The sequence below is a fragment of the Melozone crissalis genome, unplaced genomic scaffold (genome assembly GCF_028551555.1).
Source record: "Melozone crissalis strain CALT ecotype California unplaced genomic scaffold, PUWL_Pcris_2 ptg000034l_1, whole genome shotgun sequence".
NCBI classification, from domain to species: Eukaryota; Metazoa; Chordata; class Aves; order Passeriformes; family Passerellidae; genus Melozone; species Melozone crissalis.
In genome coordinates this window covers 17,297,411-17,313,616 of record NW_026535812.1, presented here as the reverse complement: position 1 = coordinate 17,313,616, position 16,206 = coordinate 17,297,411, and the positions used below count along the sequence as shown (strand labels likewise).

General features: G+C 41.0%; 1 protein-coding gene across 1 annotated transcript; it reads left to right on the top strand.

Moving 5' to 3' along the window:
* Positions 1-433: 433 nt before the first annotated feature.
* LOC128940834 (cytochrome P450 2J6-like) lies at positions 434-11,952 on the top strand. The gene is made up of 9 exons (XM_054282579.1): positions 434-1,390; positions 2,717-2,879; positions 4,016-4,165; positions 5,211-5,371; positions 6,382-6,558; positions 8,060-8,201; positions 8,397-8,584; positions 8,986-9,127; positions 10,213-11,952. The coding sequence occupies exons 1-9, from the start codon at positions 1,220-1,222 to the stop codon at positions 10,389-10,391; spliced, it is 1,473 nt and encodes a 490-aa protein (XP_054138554.1). The 5' UTR covers positions 434-1,219; the 3' UTR covers positions 10,392-11,952.
* Positions 11,953-16,206: the final 4,254 nt, after the last annotated feature.

Here is a 16,206-nt window from a genome sequence, read left to right as displayed (position 1 = left end):
CAGCTTTGCAAAACACCGCGTTTGTGCCTGCATTGGAGGGCACAGCAGTTTCTTGTTCAGACTTGAACTCATTTGTGGTGAAGACACTTTGGCTTTGCAATGCAAGATTGAATCCTTTGGTTGCTGGCACACAGAGCTTTCCCCCTATCTGTGCTTCAAACTCAGTGTGAATCCCTTCATTATCAGAGAACAAATTTTTAAGGTGTCCTGTAAACTTATTGAGAACTAGTAATAATAGCCAGGATTCTGAAACTGACTAAAAAAGTAGAAAATAAATCAAGGTATGTGAAGCTTTCAATTAGGTTACATTTAAAAATATATATAAAGAATTGAAATTTCATATTTAGTTTATTTTTGAATATGAAAACTGTAATGTTGTGATTTTAAAAATTACTTCATTGTAACGTGAGTTTTTAAGCACTATGTCATTAGTGCTTACTTGGTGAAATGCTTATTTTTTCCATTTACAGGGAAAAAAATTTGAACGCTCAAGGCCAATTTTTCAGAAATCACATGTAGCAATCTCATCTTCTAATTGCATCTTTAGTCTGTAGCTACACTTGTTTTTGCCTGTGTAAACTGTGTGTGTTGGCAGGCAAATTTGAATTTACAAACACATTTAAATAATGCTTGTGACTGAAATGCCTGGAATATCTTATGTATTGTAAGCACATATATTCATACATCCCATACCATATATCCAATATAACCTATTGTAAATATATACTCTATGCTATTGTAATTACATTCTACATAACTGTGTGGTCTCACCTAAATGTAACACTCTTAATCCCAATTAAGTCACTGTAAGGCAAATCACTAAGTATGTTTTTAAAGTTCCCAAAGCTGATGAAACTCATGTGAGCAAGGGCTCTCAGCTGGTGTCACTCCAGCACAGACCTCCCAGCAGACACCAGCAGTTCCCTGACACAAGCTTCAGGAAAAACACCTTGAGTACAAGTGATTCCCCATTCTGATACTGAGGCTTGCTGAAAGCAGAGAGATGAGCTTTTGATCAGGGCTCAGCTTGACACATCTCAGTATGGTGCAGGAAAAGGGCAGGCATTGATGAAGAGGGAGGGACAGAGGGAGGGAAAAGGAGCTGAAACTTTGTAGAACTCAGTCTGCAGCCAAAACTGGTGGAACAAGAAGCAAGATTACTTTTCCCCAGCTCCAGTAGCTCCTTTTTGATAGAGACAGCTGGCAAATTACCTTAGAAATGCTGTCTATAACTCAAGGTTTTATAGTCCTGATCATTTTTTTGTTAATTGTTGAGTTTTTCAGGCTGCAAAAAGCTTGCAAGCAATTCCCTCCTGGACCAACTCCTCTCCCATTGCTTGGAAACTTGGTGCACTTGAACTTTCAGTTTCATCGGGATCTTCTGATGGAGGTATTTCTTTTAATATGCTCTTAATTGGTAATTTTTAGCCATGACTTCAAAAATTGTGATTAATTGAAGGTTTTAAGTCTGTGAAAGTTACAGAAAAAGTGTGGATATATAAAGAGCAATTGACTCCTACATTTGAGTCACCTTCTTATGTGGAATATGTCTTCTTCACAAGAAAGTTAATGCCCTTAGGAATCAAGTTAACTTGGGGACAAAGTTTATGACTTGTTATTAAAGTTGAAAAAACCCAACAATCTAAAAGATGCTTCTGCACTGCTAAGTGTGAAGCTGTATTCACTACAGTGATAGCTATATCTGCTATCCCTACATGATACTTTTTAAAATTCTCACTGGCATTGCCTAATTTGATCACAAAATGGGTAATATGGTGCATGCATGCTTGTAGTACAGGAGGGGCACTTACTCTCTATCTTCCTACAGCTCCTGAATACTGTTTGTTGTTAGTGACAGCTGCAGTCATTCCTCTAATGGTTTGCAGGTGAGCTTTAGTTCAGGTGGATGCCTGAGAGCACACAAGGGCCAATGAGTGCAGAGCAGACTCAGGCTGTGACGCTCCAGCAGGGAGAGGAATGCCACAACCTAAATAAATTTGAGGAAAAGCGAGTGTCTGGTGTGATCAACTGAATGTAATTTTCATGGCACCTTAGACACTGTCTGCCACCTTTTCTGTTTCACTGTGGGTGTGCTGGAGCAGGGTCCATACTTGTACAAAGGTTTTTTCATGCACGGTTGGAGTTCCTCTGCCATACACCCATCCCTGCTTGGACACCTCTGCTGTGTCCACTGGTAAGTGCTCTCCTCAGTACTGTGAGGAAACCCTGGACTCAAATGCAGCCCACTGGCACTTCCTGGCTGTTGGTTAATTTCTGTGTCCATGTCCTCTCCTGGAGCACACAGATGGCACAGGTTTTATCAGCTTACTTCATTTTGCAAAGGCAGGACTTGCTGGAGGCACAGAGCCCCAGAGTGGTGCAGAGTGTGTCTGTTCAATTAACAACGTACAAAATGTTGGGGTTGGAGGGATGCAACATAAAGTACAGCAATATAAAGTACAAAGTTTTCTTTCTTTTGCTGCAGAGTTGCTGCAGAATGTGCTTTGAAAAGAAAATAACTTCCCCCTGAGGTAAATAAAATTGGCTGCTGAAAGCCTTATTCTCAGCAAAACAACTGCTTCTAGCTACAATTATATGCATGTGGATGTTGTTTTCAGCACAAAACTGTCCACTGGGTTGGTGAATAGCAGATGCAGTTTGAGATCTATATGTGGGGATTCATCTGTTCTTTTTCTGACACCTTTTCCACTTACAGCTGGCAAAAACTCATGGTAACATGTACACTCTGTGGTTTGGGTGGGTCCCAGTGATTATACTGAATGGATTTCAAGCAGTGAAAGATGGCATGACCACACACCCTGAAGATGTTTCTGGCAGGCTGGTGTCACCTTTCTTCAGAGCATTGGCCAAAGGAAAAGGTGAGATTTTCCTGCCATTACTAGTGTAAAGAATATTGAATTGAAAACTATTCTGCCTTGTTAGACTCTGCCCTCCCATTCAGGATGATCTTCTATCAGATACTGTTCAAGTCCTCCACTGGCTTTTTGAGAATATCTTACTGTTTGCCATGGTGCCTTTTGCACTGAGCTTTCCCTAGCCTAGGAAACACTCCAAGTTGTTTCTATGAGACCTTTCTGCTGTATTCAAGGTGTTTGCATGTGATCCAACCCAGAACCCAGCAATCTTGCCTTAATCACAGACTAATCCATTGTGGTACACATGATTTTGCTGTACAGCACATGAATGCAATGCCTGTTTGGTAACTGCATATATTATGGTTACCAAACACTTTCCATCATGAGCAAGAGACCTATAAATCCCTACTTCAGAATTCACACTTCTGTACTTGCAGATACCCCCAAACATTTTGTGAATACTTTTTGATTGTGAGAGTGCCTGCAACACAGGAAAACCCACTTCTTATGGTATTCCAGCAGTTTGCAGTAATTTTTTCCTGTCCCTGCTGTTGCTAGATCAAAGCAGACACAGATTGTTTAAAGCTGGTTGAAGCCTCACCTCCAGAGAAGCTGTTCAGGGCTCTTCAGGTGGCCAGGAGTGCAATCTGACACTTAAAGGAGTGTTATCTCTTCCAGGGTAGAAACAGAGCCCAAATGTCACTTATCTTTTACCTTCATCACCTCAACCTACAGTCATCACATTAATTGATCTAGATCTCCAAAAACATACCCTGCCCTGAACTCTACTCTGTGGAAATTCATCGAGTTATCCTTGTCTTGAGAATGATTACTTGAGTATGGCTAGAGCTGATTTCATAAAAAGGCATCTTAAGGCGTTTCAGAGTTTTTTAAGACATCAAGAAATGGCACAGTCAGAAAATCCTTAGATTGCTCTTTCCAATGATTAACTATGTTCAATGTTAGGAACATGTGGTCTGGTTATTGTTTGGATATGTCTAGCTATGATTTTTTGTTACCAATAATTTCAATGAAATATACTTGTATTCCCTGATTTATTGCATGTATTTTATCATATATGTTTAAATGAATGGTTCCATGCCTGTGGCAAATACTGACATGCCAGGGAACACCCTCAGGTATTATACTTGCAAGTGGTCGCTCCTGGAAGCAGCAGAGGCGTTTTGGAATAATGACTCTACGCAATTTGGGAATGGGGAAAAAAGGCCTGGAGCATCGAGTGCAAGAGGAGGCCTCTCACCTGGTGGAGTTTTTTGGGAACCTCAAAGGTATTTTACCTGCTAAGAAATCAAGTGCTTTTCAGTCTGGATGTGGATCCATATCTTCAGTATGCAAATTTTCCTACCCCTTCTAGGGGAGGTATCCAAACTTACCAAAGCACAAGAGCAGATAGAGCCTAAAATCACGAGTATTTCCTTCTTATATAGCTCTTCATGCATCTAGTGAAGCTGGAAACTTCTGAAATTCCACTTCCATGGGTGGATAATTTGTCTGTGATATATTGTGCAATTACACAATGCTGCTGAACTGCACAGCCAAGCCATGCCTGCCATGGGTATCTGAACAGTATTGCAGAGCTTAGTAATTTCCTTAAATTTCAATGACATTTGATGCCCTGCATATTTTAATGTCTATCTGGCTAAGTAACTACTGGCAAGAGAAACAAAGTAGGAGGTGAGAGGGAACTTCAGTGGATTATCACATTAATCCTAGAGTCCATTACAGGATTATTTCTATCCAAATCACTTTTTATGAATATCTGTTTCATAGCTTTAGAAAAAAACATCAGACGGAGATATGATTTACTGCTCACAGCTGAGACTGTAATAGTTTAATTATATTTACTTTGCAGTTCCTGTCTCTTTGTCTTTTTAAACCTTCCTACATTCCTCCAGGTTTTCCTTGTAATTAATTTTTTTATGTTTTTGAACATGTCTGTCACTGAGTTCCCTTAGTTCATCTCCAGTGGCACTACTTCTTTCTGACATTCTCTCCTCACAGCTGAAGACAGCAGATTTGATATGATACCCTAGAACTGATCTTAGCTGTACAACATTATTTCACAGGAAGGGCTGTGAAATTGTTTTGGGGCTAACAGTTAAGAGTTTAGAGGAAACAGTTTAACAGTGTTCTTTATTTTAAGACTATGTTTTATTTTCCTTAATTTGTGTTAGTGCCACATCTCTGTCCTCATTCACACCCCAGCAGGATAAAGAGAACATTTTATTAAATCTTTAATACCATCAAGTCCTATCAGTATAAGGATCATCTGAAAAAAACACTGAGAGTGAATTCCAATTACTGTGTTTGCAGGGAGACCTCTGGATCCTTCTTTCCCTCTTTTCCATTCTATTTCAAATGTAATTTGTGCTGTGGTTTTTGGATATCACTTCTCTGATGAGGACAAAACCTTCCATGAACTGATCCATGCTACAGAGAAAATATTCAAGTTTGCAGGCAGCTTTGTTCATCAGGTGAGTAAATCATATGCTGGGGGTTTTTTTCTAAAATAGGTAGAAAGTAAAAGCACAGATACAAAAATGTGTCTTCACTAAATACAGAGCAACAGGCAAATGTTGGCTGAGAGCTAAGAAGTGTCCTTTGAGACTAATGAAAAAGGCAAACAGGATCTGAGGGTATTTCCACCACTATTTTCCTTTTAGATCCAGTGAAGTGTTACAGCAGGTTCTGAAGTATAATCATCTGTGAGACACATTCTAGGGTCTTGGACATCTTTTGTTGTGATTCTGAAGAGAAACAAAGGTGGAGAAGTGGTAATGAACTAACCTACAAACTGTCACTTAAAATTAGAGAGACTTTGCTTGTTGGGTCTGAAAGGACAAGGAGAAGAGATAGAACTCCTCTTTGCTGGGCAGGGTGGAATGGCAGATGCTGCACAGACAGAAATATCCAAGGCAGAGGACAGGACTTAGAGCTGACAAATGTGTGTGTAAATACAAGCAGCAGGCTGAGGATGCCATGTTGTTAGCCATGAGAACAATTATTGCTCCTTAGCAGTCATGAAGACTCTGAATAGGAAAATCTAAATTAGCCCTTATCTTAGAGTTATACCCAGACCATAATTCCTTTTGTGGGCTCCAAAAATTCCAGCAGTTACTTGAGGCTGCAGTCCGGTTAATCTTATCAGCCCCATGGTGTCCAGAAAGGATGTCCTTACATCTTGAGTGTGTGGGAGCTGGGGTCTCCAGCTGTGCAGGAGTGTGGTCATATAGTGATCTGCATTAGCCAAGTAAAGTTAGAGGCATGAGCAGAGTGTTGTCAGAATTGCCTTGATCCCTGGAATTGTGTCAAATTTCTATTAAAGCTTTCCCACATTACAGCAAAAATCAGCTCAAAGCAATGTTAATTTGTTTATTCCACTATCAAGACTTCTGGACAGGACAATTCAGCCTTTTGGTGTGTCTAAAAGCAGCTTTGTCAGTGACAGAGAATCCATGGTACCTCCTGTGTGTCCCTCCTGCAGATGTACGAAATCCTGCCCTGGCTGCTGTGTCGCCTCCCTGGGCCTCATAAGAAGGTGTTGGCTTGCTATGATGTCCTGAGCTCTTTTGCAAGGAAGGAGATCAGAAGACATGTAGAGAGAGGGATACCAGCTGAACCACAGGATTTCATTGACTTTTACCTGGCTGAGATTGAGAAAGTAAGTGTTCATTCTGGCTGATAATGCTGTTATGAAGTATAAGGTCAAACAGACCATTAAATCACTCAGTGTGACCCTTCCACCATAGCTTCTTACATTTCATAAGCTTCTTAACATGAATACAATAGCTTGGCACTTACTAACTTACAAGTCTCAGAAAGGCATCCAGTTTTGTATTTTGGTAAGATGAATGAATTACCAGCAAGTCTGATAGGGGATGAACCCATGGGTTCTTATCTGCTTCCCATAAATACCTATGAGTATACTTCAATCCTGTAATAAACATGAGACAGTTTATTCCTGTAGGCTACATAACTTTGGTAGACTACCTCATCTTCTAGAGCAAGGCTCATGTTTACAGTGGGATTAAATACACATGCACAAATCACTGCCCTGAAATAGCAGGCATGCTTCTTTGGGATCCAGTGTGTGTGCTCCAGCACTGGCTGTCTTGTGCCACATAACTGTCTGGTTTCTCCCTTGGCAGGCAATCATTATTCCTGTGTTACCTCTGACTTCCCCACTGTTTGGGGCATGGCTGGCTTGGCCCCTATATTCAAACTGGACAGCCTAGAAAACAATTTCACAAACAATGCCATAATCAGCATTAATCTTCTCTGCCCAGGCTATTATTTTCCATAGTAGGAAGTGACTGAGCCAGAGAAGCTCTGCCAAGAGCACTTTGGTTTCCACTTCAAACTTTTCAGGAGGTGAAAGAAGCATCTCTTTCCTAGGGTAGATGAAGTTTATGTAGTTTCTACCTCTGATCATAAGCTTTCAGCTAGTCAGGCTGCTGTGTCCTCACAGTGTTGGCTCATGGGCTCTGAAAGGAGCTGATACACACTTACAGTTAGTATCTGAGTGAGTATGAGAAGATTTACGAAAATAAGCATCTTAGAGGCAAAGATGCAGCTTTCTCTGGTGTCAGTGGTGAAATTTATTGCCATCTGTTCGTTTGAAAATGTTTTTACCTAATGTATTTTCTCTAGTTGTGTTTTTATTTTACTCCCTTATTATTTAGAAGGAAATACATGAGTACCACTTACCTATCAATTCATATTTATCCTGAACTGAGAAAAGAAATTAATCTCAAAATGATCTGTTGAAATCCTTTTATTCAGATATGTTTTCCTTTGGCATTTGCTGGCACCATCAGCAAATGGTGAGCTATACCAAGGCCAAGGAATGACATGTTGTAAGGCACTTGCTTATAAGTGCACTTAGGCCAACTGCAAACTTGCTTTGAAGTATTTGTGATTAGGTCATCAAGCACAGAATTGCTTTTTGGTGATGAAAGAATAATCCACCTCATGAAAGACAGCAATGCAGACTTACTGTGCCTATTTGGGAAACTACTAAACTCTTAGTATGCATCAAAGCTGTTATTTTGACTATTTTTTGTGCACATGTCAGCTGTGGAAGTCTCACAGTTCTCACACAGAGGGCATACAGGAAAACAAAATTTTCATGCTTTAACTTCAACTTTTATCATCCTCTACAGTCTAAAGAGGGGGCCAAGCCCAAGTATGATGAAGAGAATTTGGTATATGTCATAAATGATCTTTTCCTTGGTGGATCAGAGACTTCAAGCACTACATTGTACTGGGGACTGCTCTATATGGTGGTGAATCCAGACATCCAAGGTGAGAGTGGTGGGGTTTTCCTGTTTATTTCTATTATCTTATCCTAAACTCAGGCATTAAGTAATACTAAATCACAGGGTATGAACCTAATATACTATGTTGAAACAATACATTTTTCTGTTGCTCCAAGAAAAGTGACCAGCTAAAATATTTTATGCATTTTTCTGCTCTGAAATGGTGAATATTTCTCCACAGAGAAAGTGCAGAAGGAGCTGGATGCTGTTCTGGGTCCTTCCCAGTTAATTTGTTATGAGGATCGGAGAAAACTGCCCTACACCAACGCTGTGGTTCATGAGATCCAGCGCTTCAGCAACATCGTCTTTGTTGGTGTCCCCAGACTGTGTGTGAGGAACACAACTCTGCTGGGATTCCCTGTCAAAAAGGTACAGAAACACTTTCAGCTTCTGTTCTTTCTTCAGCAGAGAGGCATTTCAGTTTTGTAACCAGTGTTCCATCTATAAACTACTCTCCATTAAACTCAGGAATGTGGTGCCTGGGGAAGAGTTACTATCTGTGGTTCCAGGAATGAAAGAAGTCTTTTACTTGGCATGAAGGTGCTCACACAGCTGGTAAGGCCAGGGAAGCCTCAAATTCCTGCCCATCACAACTGCAGAAACCAGCCCTGCTTGGCAGGGGATGGACTAAGAGGAGAAACTGGTTTGCCAAAGCACGGTTAAGACATCCCTGCCCAGCTTGGCACTCGCCCAAATGCCACCAAGCAACAGTTGTATCCATCAGGCTTAAACTGGCACTAGGAACTGAAACAGCAGTTTCTTCTTTGCAGGGCACCATTGTTATACCAAATATAGCATCTGTTCTGTATGACCCTGAGCAGTGGGAGACACCTCGGCAGTTCAACCCTGGCCATTTTCTGGACAAAGAAGGAAACTTTGTACCTCGAGAGGCTTTCTTAGCGTTCTCAGCAGGTAAATGCACTGACAGTTTGAACCGACCCAGCAGATGAGATGATGAATAAAGTAGGAGATCATGGTATTTCCTCAGATAACATCTTCTATCTCTGCTGTTTGCTGCTTTTAAAGAACACTCCTGGCTTGTTTCTGCCAAAGGAGAGGGTTCTGTGCTGTCAGACCCCAAACTGTTCATAGGACACTGGTGGGAATCCCACTCAAACTCCCGAAGCTCTCAGGCTGGCTGCATGCTGCAGTGATACACAAGTTTTGTCTGTAGTATTCTTTATACCTAGCTATTTTCCTGAGAAGTCATTTGTCCTGTGTGTACTGGAATTGTTGCAATCCCTTTTAAAGAAACAAGCTGAAAGAAAAGCAGAGGGCATCCTGATAAACACAGGATTCAGTTCTTATTTACAGAACTGAAAATCCAGTTGCAAAAGAAGGAAACAAGGTAATGATGAACAGACAGTAATCATACCTAGCAGTAAAGCTCCTGCTGAGTTTTTAGTTTGCTGATGGTCACTTAAATGTCCACACAGAAGTGGTTTCTTAATTCAAATAGCTTTTCCTTTCCTTATATTTGTCTGCTATCTGTAAATGTGTATGTAATATTCACCTTTTCTGCTCACACAATTGTTGTCAAGGAATGGGAATCCTGGGAAATGAACAGTAGGCCTCATGCTTTGCCTATAAAGTGACCAAGCCTCTGTTCAACTGCAAATGCCGCTACTAAGTAATTTTGCTCTGCTGATGTTAACTCACTAAAGCATGTGCAAACACCTGGCAGATTTTTTTTGTGTGTGGTCCTGAAGTTCAATATCTTCTGTAAACCCAAATAGTTTTTTTCTGTCGGGTCAGAAAGAAATTATGTTGGCACCTCATGGGTTTTCATTGACATTTTAATTTTGTGTCTCCTAACCTAGGACATTGGATGGGATCTTTTTGAAAGGGAATTCACATAGCTTTAGTTCTGTGGCTTTCATGTTGTTCCCCTTGAACAAAAAACAACACCCACCTCTGCTTTCAACAGGAATGAACTAAGTGATTATGAAACTGAAAAATTCCTAGACACTCAGTGTCCTTTCCTGTTCCCTCTGCAGGGCACCGGGTGTGTTTGGGGGAGCACCTGGCCAGGACCGAGCTGTTCATTTTCTTTGCCAGCCTGCTGCGGGCGTTCACCTTCCGCCTGCCCGAGGGAGTGAGCCGGGTCAGCACGGAGCCCGTCATGGGGGGCACTCTGCAGCCCCAGCCCTACAGGCTCTGTGCCATCCCACGCTAGGCTGCAGCAGGAGACTCCCACCTTTACCTCTGTCATCCGTAATAATACGGTTTAGGTTTTGAAATCAGGTTGCAGTTGTCTGTTCCAGGGAAATATGTGCAATTGGGTGTGTTACTTTTTAAACCACTGTGATTGCTTCACTTAAAAGTGAGTTCGTGTCACAGAGCTGCACAAGGGCTGCTTTGTTTTATATTTGCAGGATAGCAAGAATGTGTGAATCCAGAAATCCTAAAATATTTAATTTTGATGGACATGAAAGAACTGCCTAACATTGTATGGTGCTCAGCTCTTCTAAGTTGTGGTACAGGAAAGCACTGGCCAGTTGTCTGCCACCCAGATCCTCTGCTGATGTTATTCTTGTGCTTTTCTTTCTCTTTCATGATGGGCCTCTCCTGGGTAGCAATATTAGTGCCACAGCCATAAGCAGGACAAATGCCAAACTCCAGGGAAGCTATTTACCCTGGCAAAGGAAAAAGCAGATGCTGGAGACAAAGACAGCCTTGTGTACAAGTTGGTAGATTCTGCATCCATCCAGAAATTAAAAGCAAGGGTTGATTTTTTTTCACTTCTGTTCAAATAAGTTGTTTGGGGAACTGTTTTGTTTCAAAGGCCAAGGCTAAACTGTCCCTGTGGAGGCCTCATGGAACAACCCAGTGAATCATTGGCGTGTAGTGGGGGAACCTGACATCTACGGGATTACATTTTGAAAAAAAGAAATTATCTGTTGCACCAGCATTTGGGGAAACTATTTCTGTATTTGAGGAAGTTTAGAAACTCTTGGACAAACAGGAGATGAAAGAACAGGTAATTTTTGCTGTCTCTCTGGCAGGTGACAAATGCAACAAAAAGGGAGATGGGTCAAAAGAGCCAGAGGAAGTTGCACTGCACATGCTGTGTTGGTAATCTGAGCCTCATCACAGGATTTGTACTAAACATGTCTTTCTGTTCAAGAAGCACTTGGATATATCTTCAGCAGGAAAATTACTTTAGGGTTGTTTAATAACAATACAATTATTAGCATTTGTACTGTTCTCACAAACTTTTCTAAGGCAGCTGCAATCATGTGCTGTCAGAACATGAGACTGACTGAACTTTCACCTGACACACCATGGCTGTGTTTGAGTTCTGTAAAAGAATTAAAATAGTTTCATATTAATCTTCATCTTGAACATTTATTGCCATTATTATGTCACACTCTTCTATTTTCCATTTGAATAACTTCATCTTACTTTCAGACAGTGCCCTGACCAAATGCCTGCTGAGACGTAACTTGGGAAACTAGAAAAAAAGGCTCATCTAATCAATTGTAATTCTGGACCATGAGCTAAAATGCACTAAATGCTATTCACTTCCCTTTGATTAAAAGTTTTGCCTCTGGTACATTTTAAAGCTTAATTCATTCATTTGCCGAATGCCTTCAGGTGAGAAAAATGCACTGCGAACAGGAAATCTGATTTTCTTCAGTACTAAAATGAAGTTTCATGTTTAAAAAAGACAGATAATATGCTAGTTGAATTGGTGTTACACACACTTCCTTTACCATTTGTCATCGTGTGTGAGATCTGCATTTAAGTCCATGCTGTAAGGGCAGCCTTGAACTGGGAACAGTGGGTAACCCAAGATGAGGAAATCCTTCCCCATAAAATCCTTGTGCTGAAATGTTGTTATCTTCTCACTTCTTTTTTGTCTTCGTTATATTTATATTATTATGTCCATGATATTTATAATTGTGAAATGTTACATTAATAACATTTGCAGCTGAATTTAACTGAAAGTAACAAGAAACTTGATGGTCACATAAGAACAAATTCATGGATATTTGTAGACAGTTGAGTTTCAACATGTGTAAAATACAGTTGATGTACCTGCAAAAATCACTGTGAACTCAAATAGTCAGTGGAAGGGAGGGACAAAGAGAGGTGTAGGGCTGTATATGGCCTGCAGAATGAAACAAGGGCAACCTTTTGAAAGTAGAACAGTATAAGAAATACAAAGGAATGTTTACTTTGGGTGTTTATTACTGTCAATTATATAAGCCAGGCAGATGAGACAAGCCTCATCACACAGACATTGGAGCACAAGAGACGTTAAGCAAGGGGTCTGAAGAATAGCTTTGCCATTTCACTAAAAACATGAATAAGGCAGTTTGGTGTGTAAATCAAATGGTGGGAGATATAAGCACCATGATACGAATCAGCAAGTCATGTTGTTAGAGTTTTAAATAAAACTTGTACCTAGGAAAAGGTCAGCTCTTTAACCTTTTTCCAATATGCATGGGCAAGTTTCATTTCACTCTTGTCCCCCAGTTCTTTGAGATGTCTCTCCAGACTGAAATCACACTGTTAGAAATGGTTCTCATTTGTTGAGGTGAATTACACCTTATTTTTAACTCATAGCCAGAGGGCAAATCTTACAAAGCCAAGAGTTTTTGCTTGTTGGTTTGGGGTTTTGGGGGGGTTTTTGCTTGTTTGTTGTGGGTTTTTTGTTGAGTCCAAACCAATTCACAGTCATGACTTATGGAAGAACAGTAAGGGCTGAGCTTATGATTCTGTGGGTGTGAAGGGAGTATAGCAAAGACCCAATGCACAGGGAGCTAGCCAGTGGCAGGAAGCTTGTTCAGGGCAAGAAACACCAGTCAGAAGATGGAATGCAGCTTTATTTAGAAGCCCAAGTACCCCAAAACATTACTCACATTATTGGCTGCAAGGTACACAAAGTTCCTGGCTGACTGCAGACTATATACAAGACAGCATGCAGGATTTGGGTGTCCCACCACTGAACATCATAAGAGGTAAGGTCCATGTAACTCACTTATCAGTGTAACCATTAACAAACTGCCAATTTTTATATCTTCATTTATCCTTCTGATAGGGCAGCCTTTTTCATCTCGTTCAGAGAGCTCAAGTTTAAGTGTTTACATGTACATCTGGCAGGAGAAGGGAGATGGGGTAGCTGGTTCTTAGAAAGATGTTGTATCACAGCCTCAGAGGGAACTCTACTTTCAGAGTACCCCCTGGCATCTAGATCCTCCTCCTTTACTGTGTTCAATGCCATGGCCAGCTTTGTGTTGGCTATTTTGTAACATTCTGTATATGTGTGGAAAATTAATTTCAATTAGTCTCAGTAAAACTCACAGCCACATCTGGAAACTCGCTGAACGAGGTAAGGTATATTTGCAGGGGTGGTACAAAGGGATCTAGCATTAGGCTTGACTTGATTTACCATCCTCACTGGTGATTAAGAAGAGTTGAAGAGTAGAACATGCTTTAGAATGTGCCATTTTTAAATTATTCTAAACTCCTTGCAGAACTCTTAGAGAAAAAAAAGGGGTTTATGGGTCTGACTGAACATAAAAATGAAGACACAACGTAGAAAATAATTCGTAGAATAAAGCATTGACAAACGTGGGCACAATAAAACACAGGAAAAATAGTCCTAAATTATCTGGGTCATTCTCCAGGATGCTCTGAGGAGCCACTATAAATCTGTATGAATGATATGTTAAGGTGATTTCACAGAGCTCATATTAGCTGGAGAAAATCAATGGCTTTATATGCACATGGAAACATATCTTACAGAAATGAATAAAAAATTGTGGGCTTCACTGTGGATTTCTCCTTGCTTCAGAGACATCCACAGGAAATAAAGCAATCAGATTTAAAAAACACAGCAGTTATGAACCCTATCTTTCAGATTGAATCAAAAGGTTTTAAATTTCTTCTTCCTCTTCCTCCATGTACTGAAGGGAATAATTTAGATGAAATTTCCATTCAAAATAGCTTTTACAATTTCCCCCTCAGGGAAAGAGGGAAGTCTCAGTAGGAGCTGAGAGACTACAGTGTGCTAGGTGAGAAATAGCTGGTGGGAAAGTGTCATATATTAAACAAATTCCATCTCAGCAGCCCTGCCCTGCTGAAGGCTCCAGAAAAGAAAAATTACAAGGAGTGCAGCAAAATGGTAGGCAGGAGAAAAACCTCTTTTCTACTGCTGGAGTAAAAGGAGTTCAGCTTTTGTCCTGATAAGCACACAGGATAGACAGGGAACAGCGAGGAGTCAGGGGAGCATTCAGCAGCTCTCATTTTAATTTCCTCAGCAGCAGTATCACAGCTGTGCTGAGAAAAGGAGATCAGAATCCCCAAGCCAGCTCCTCTCCCCACCACTGGAAAGAGGCTGTGCTGGCTTCAGATAGCACCATAGCCAACATCACAACTGCAGGAAGTTATACAGCTTGGGTATTTAAAGTAGATAGCAGATAAATGATAAAATAATCTAAAGATGCCATGTAAATAGGGGGTATTATATGTGGAGTAATTTAGGAGAGACTTCTAAGTCTCAGAGGGAATGGTGCTTTAGCATGTATTTTTAAATGCTGCTAATTAGTGTCCGGAAACAGAACCATCATCATCGTGTCAAAACATAATCTCTTGGAAAAGTTAAGCAGGAGATCTTAGATCTTACAGCCAAAATTTACCTTGGGTACTTCAATGTGTTGAGATCTTCACAGGAAAGTTTTCAGTTGTCAGGAACTTGTATGTTTGCACATTCTTTGGTAAAGCAGGAACACACAATTGCTGCTTTTTCTGGTGTCAGCAAGAGCTCTGTCCTGCAGGATGGCACGGGAGGACAGTGGTGGGGAAATGAGATTCTATGAACTTGTCCTAAAGCTTTCACTGATATAAGAAAACCCCATGAAGTGTTCTGAATTCAGCAGATCAGCATATCTCTAAAAGAAACATCTGCCATTGAAAAACTCCCAGCTTGATCTTTTGCTATCATTCAAATCTTTTTAATGCTGCCTATGAGACAGGGTGCTTTTTCAGACATAAGGAGACAGAAACTTATAAGACACTACTACTTTCTACTGCTCTTCACATTTACTTGGTTTGGAAAATCAAAGATTCTGCAAACTATTGTTTGCTGAAGTCATCTGGAGTTGATGACTGTGTATGTTGTAATGTTGGCTGTACTCTAAACTCACCCCTCTCTTGCCTGAAGATTAAAGGCAATGCCAGCTCTGCAATATGACAAAGACAACCTGGTCTGGGTCCTCCACGTCCTCTTTTTGGCAGGAACAGAAACCACAGCAACCACTTTGTACTGGGCACTGCTCCATATTTTGACTTATTCCAGAAAAGATGGGAGACTAATGAGGTCACATGGAAAACTGCTTGGATTGTGCTTTCTCAGATAACACACCAAGGTCAGCACAAAGGTAAACACTTGTAAAATGCATCCAGTTGGAAATTCATACTCTCTGTGAGCTGACAAACACACCTGATTTATTGAGCATCATGGGCTCACCCAAGCCCCTGAGCTTCATCTTGCTGGCTTTCACCTTGGCAGGAAGTACCCACTGTTTCTTCCTTTCCGTGAGAGGCAGGATGAATGCAGAGGGAGCTGGGCATGCAACGAGCCTGTGTGAGATAACTGGAGAGAACACTGTGTCTGCAGCTGTGCTGCAGCACAACCAGTTCCCCAGGCCTCTCCCAGGGTGGTCCTGATGAGATAGCGGTGCTGACAAATTGCACATTCACTGAGAGAGGGGAAACTCCCATCCTTAACATACAGCTGCAACGTGGGATCAAAGGAGTGCCTTCCTTCCAGGCCACCACTGTCCTTCTCCAGTACAGCCTGTGCCAAGCAGGGGCAGACCCCCTGAATGTCCTTCCCATTCCTGATGCTGAAGAGTCTCAGAGAAAGGTTTTATCTGGGGGAGAAAACAGTACTGGTAACTCCTGAGCTTTTGAGAAGTATTTTGCAATGCTTCATTGTCTTTCATAATGTTTCTGAGGAATAACAAATTCAATAGATTTGT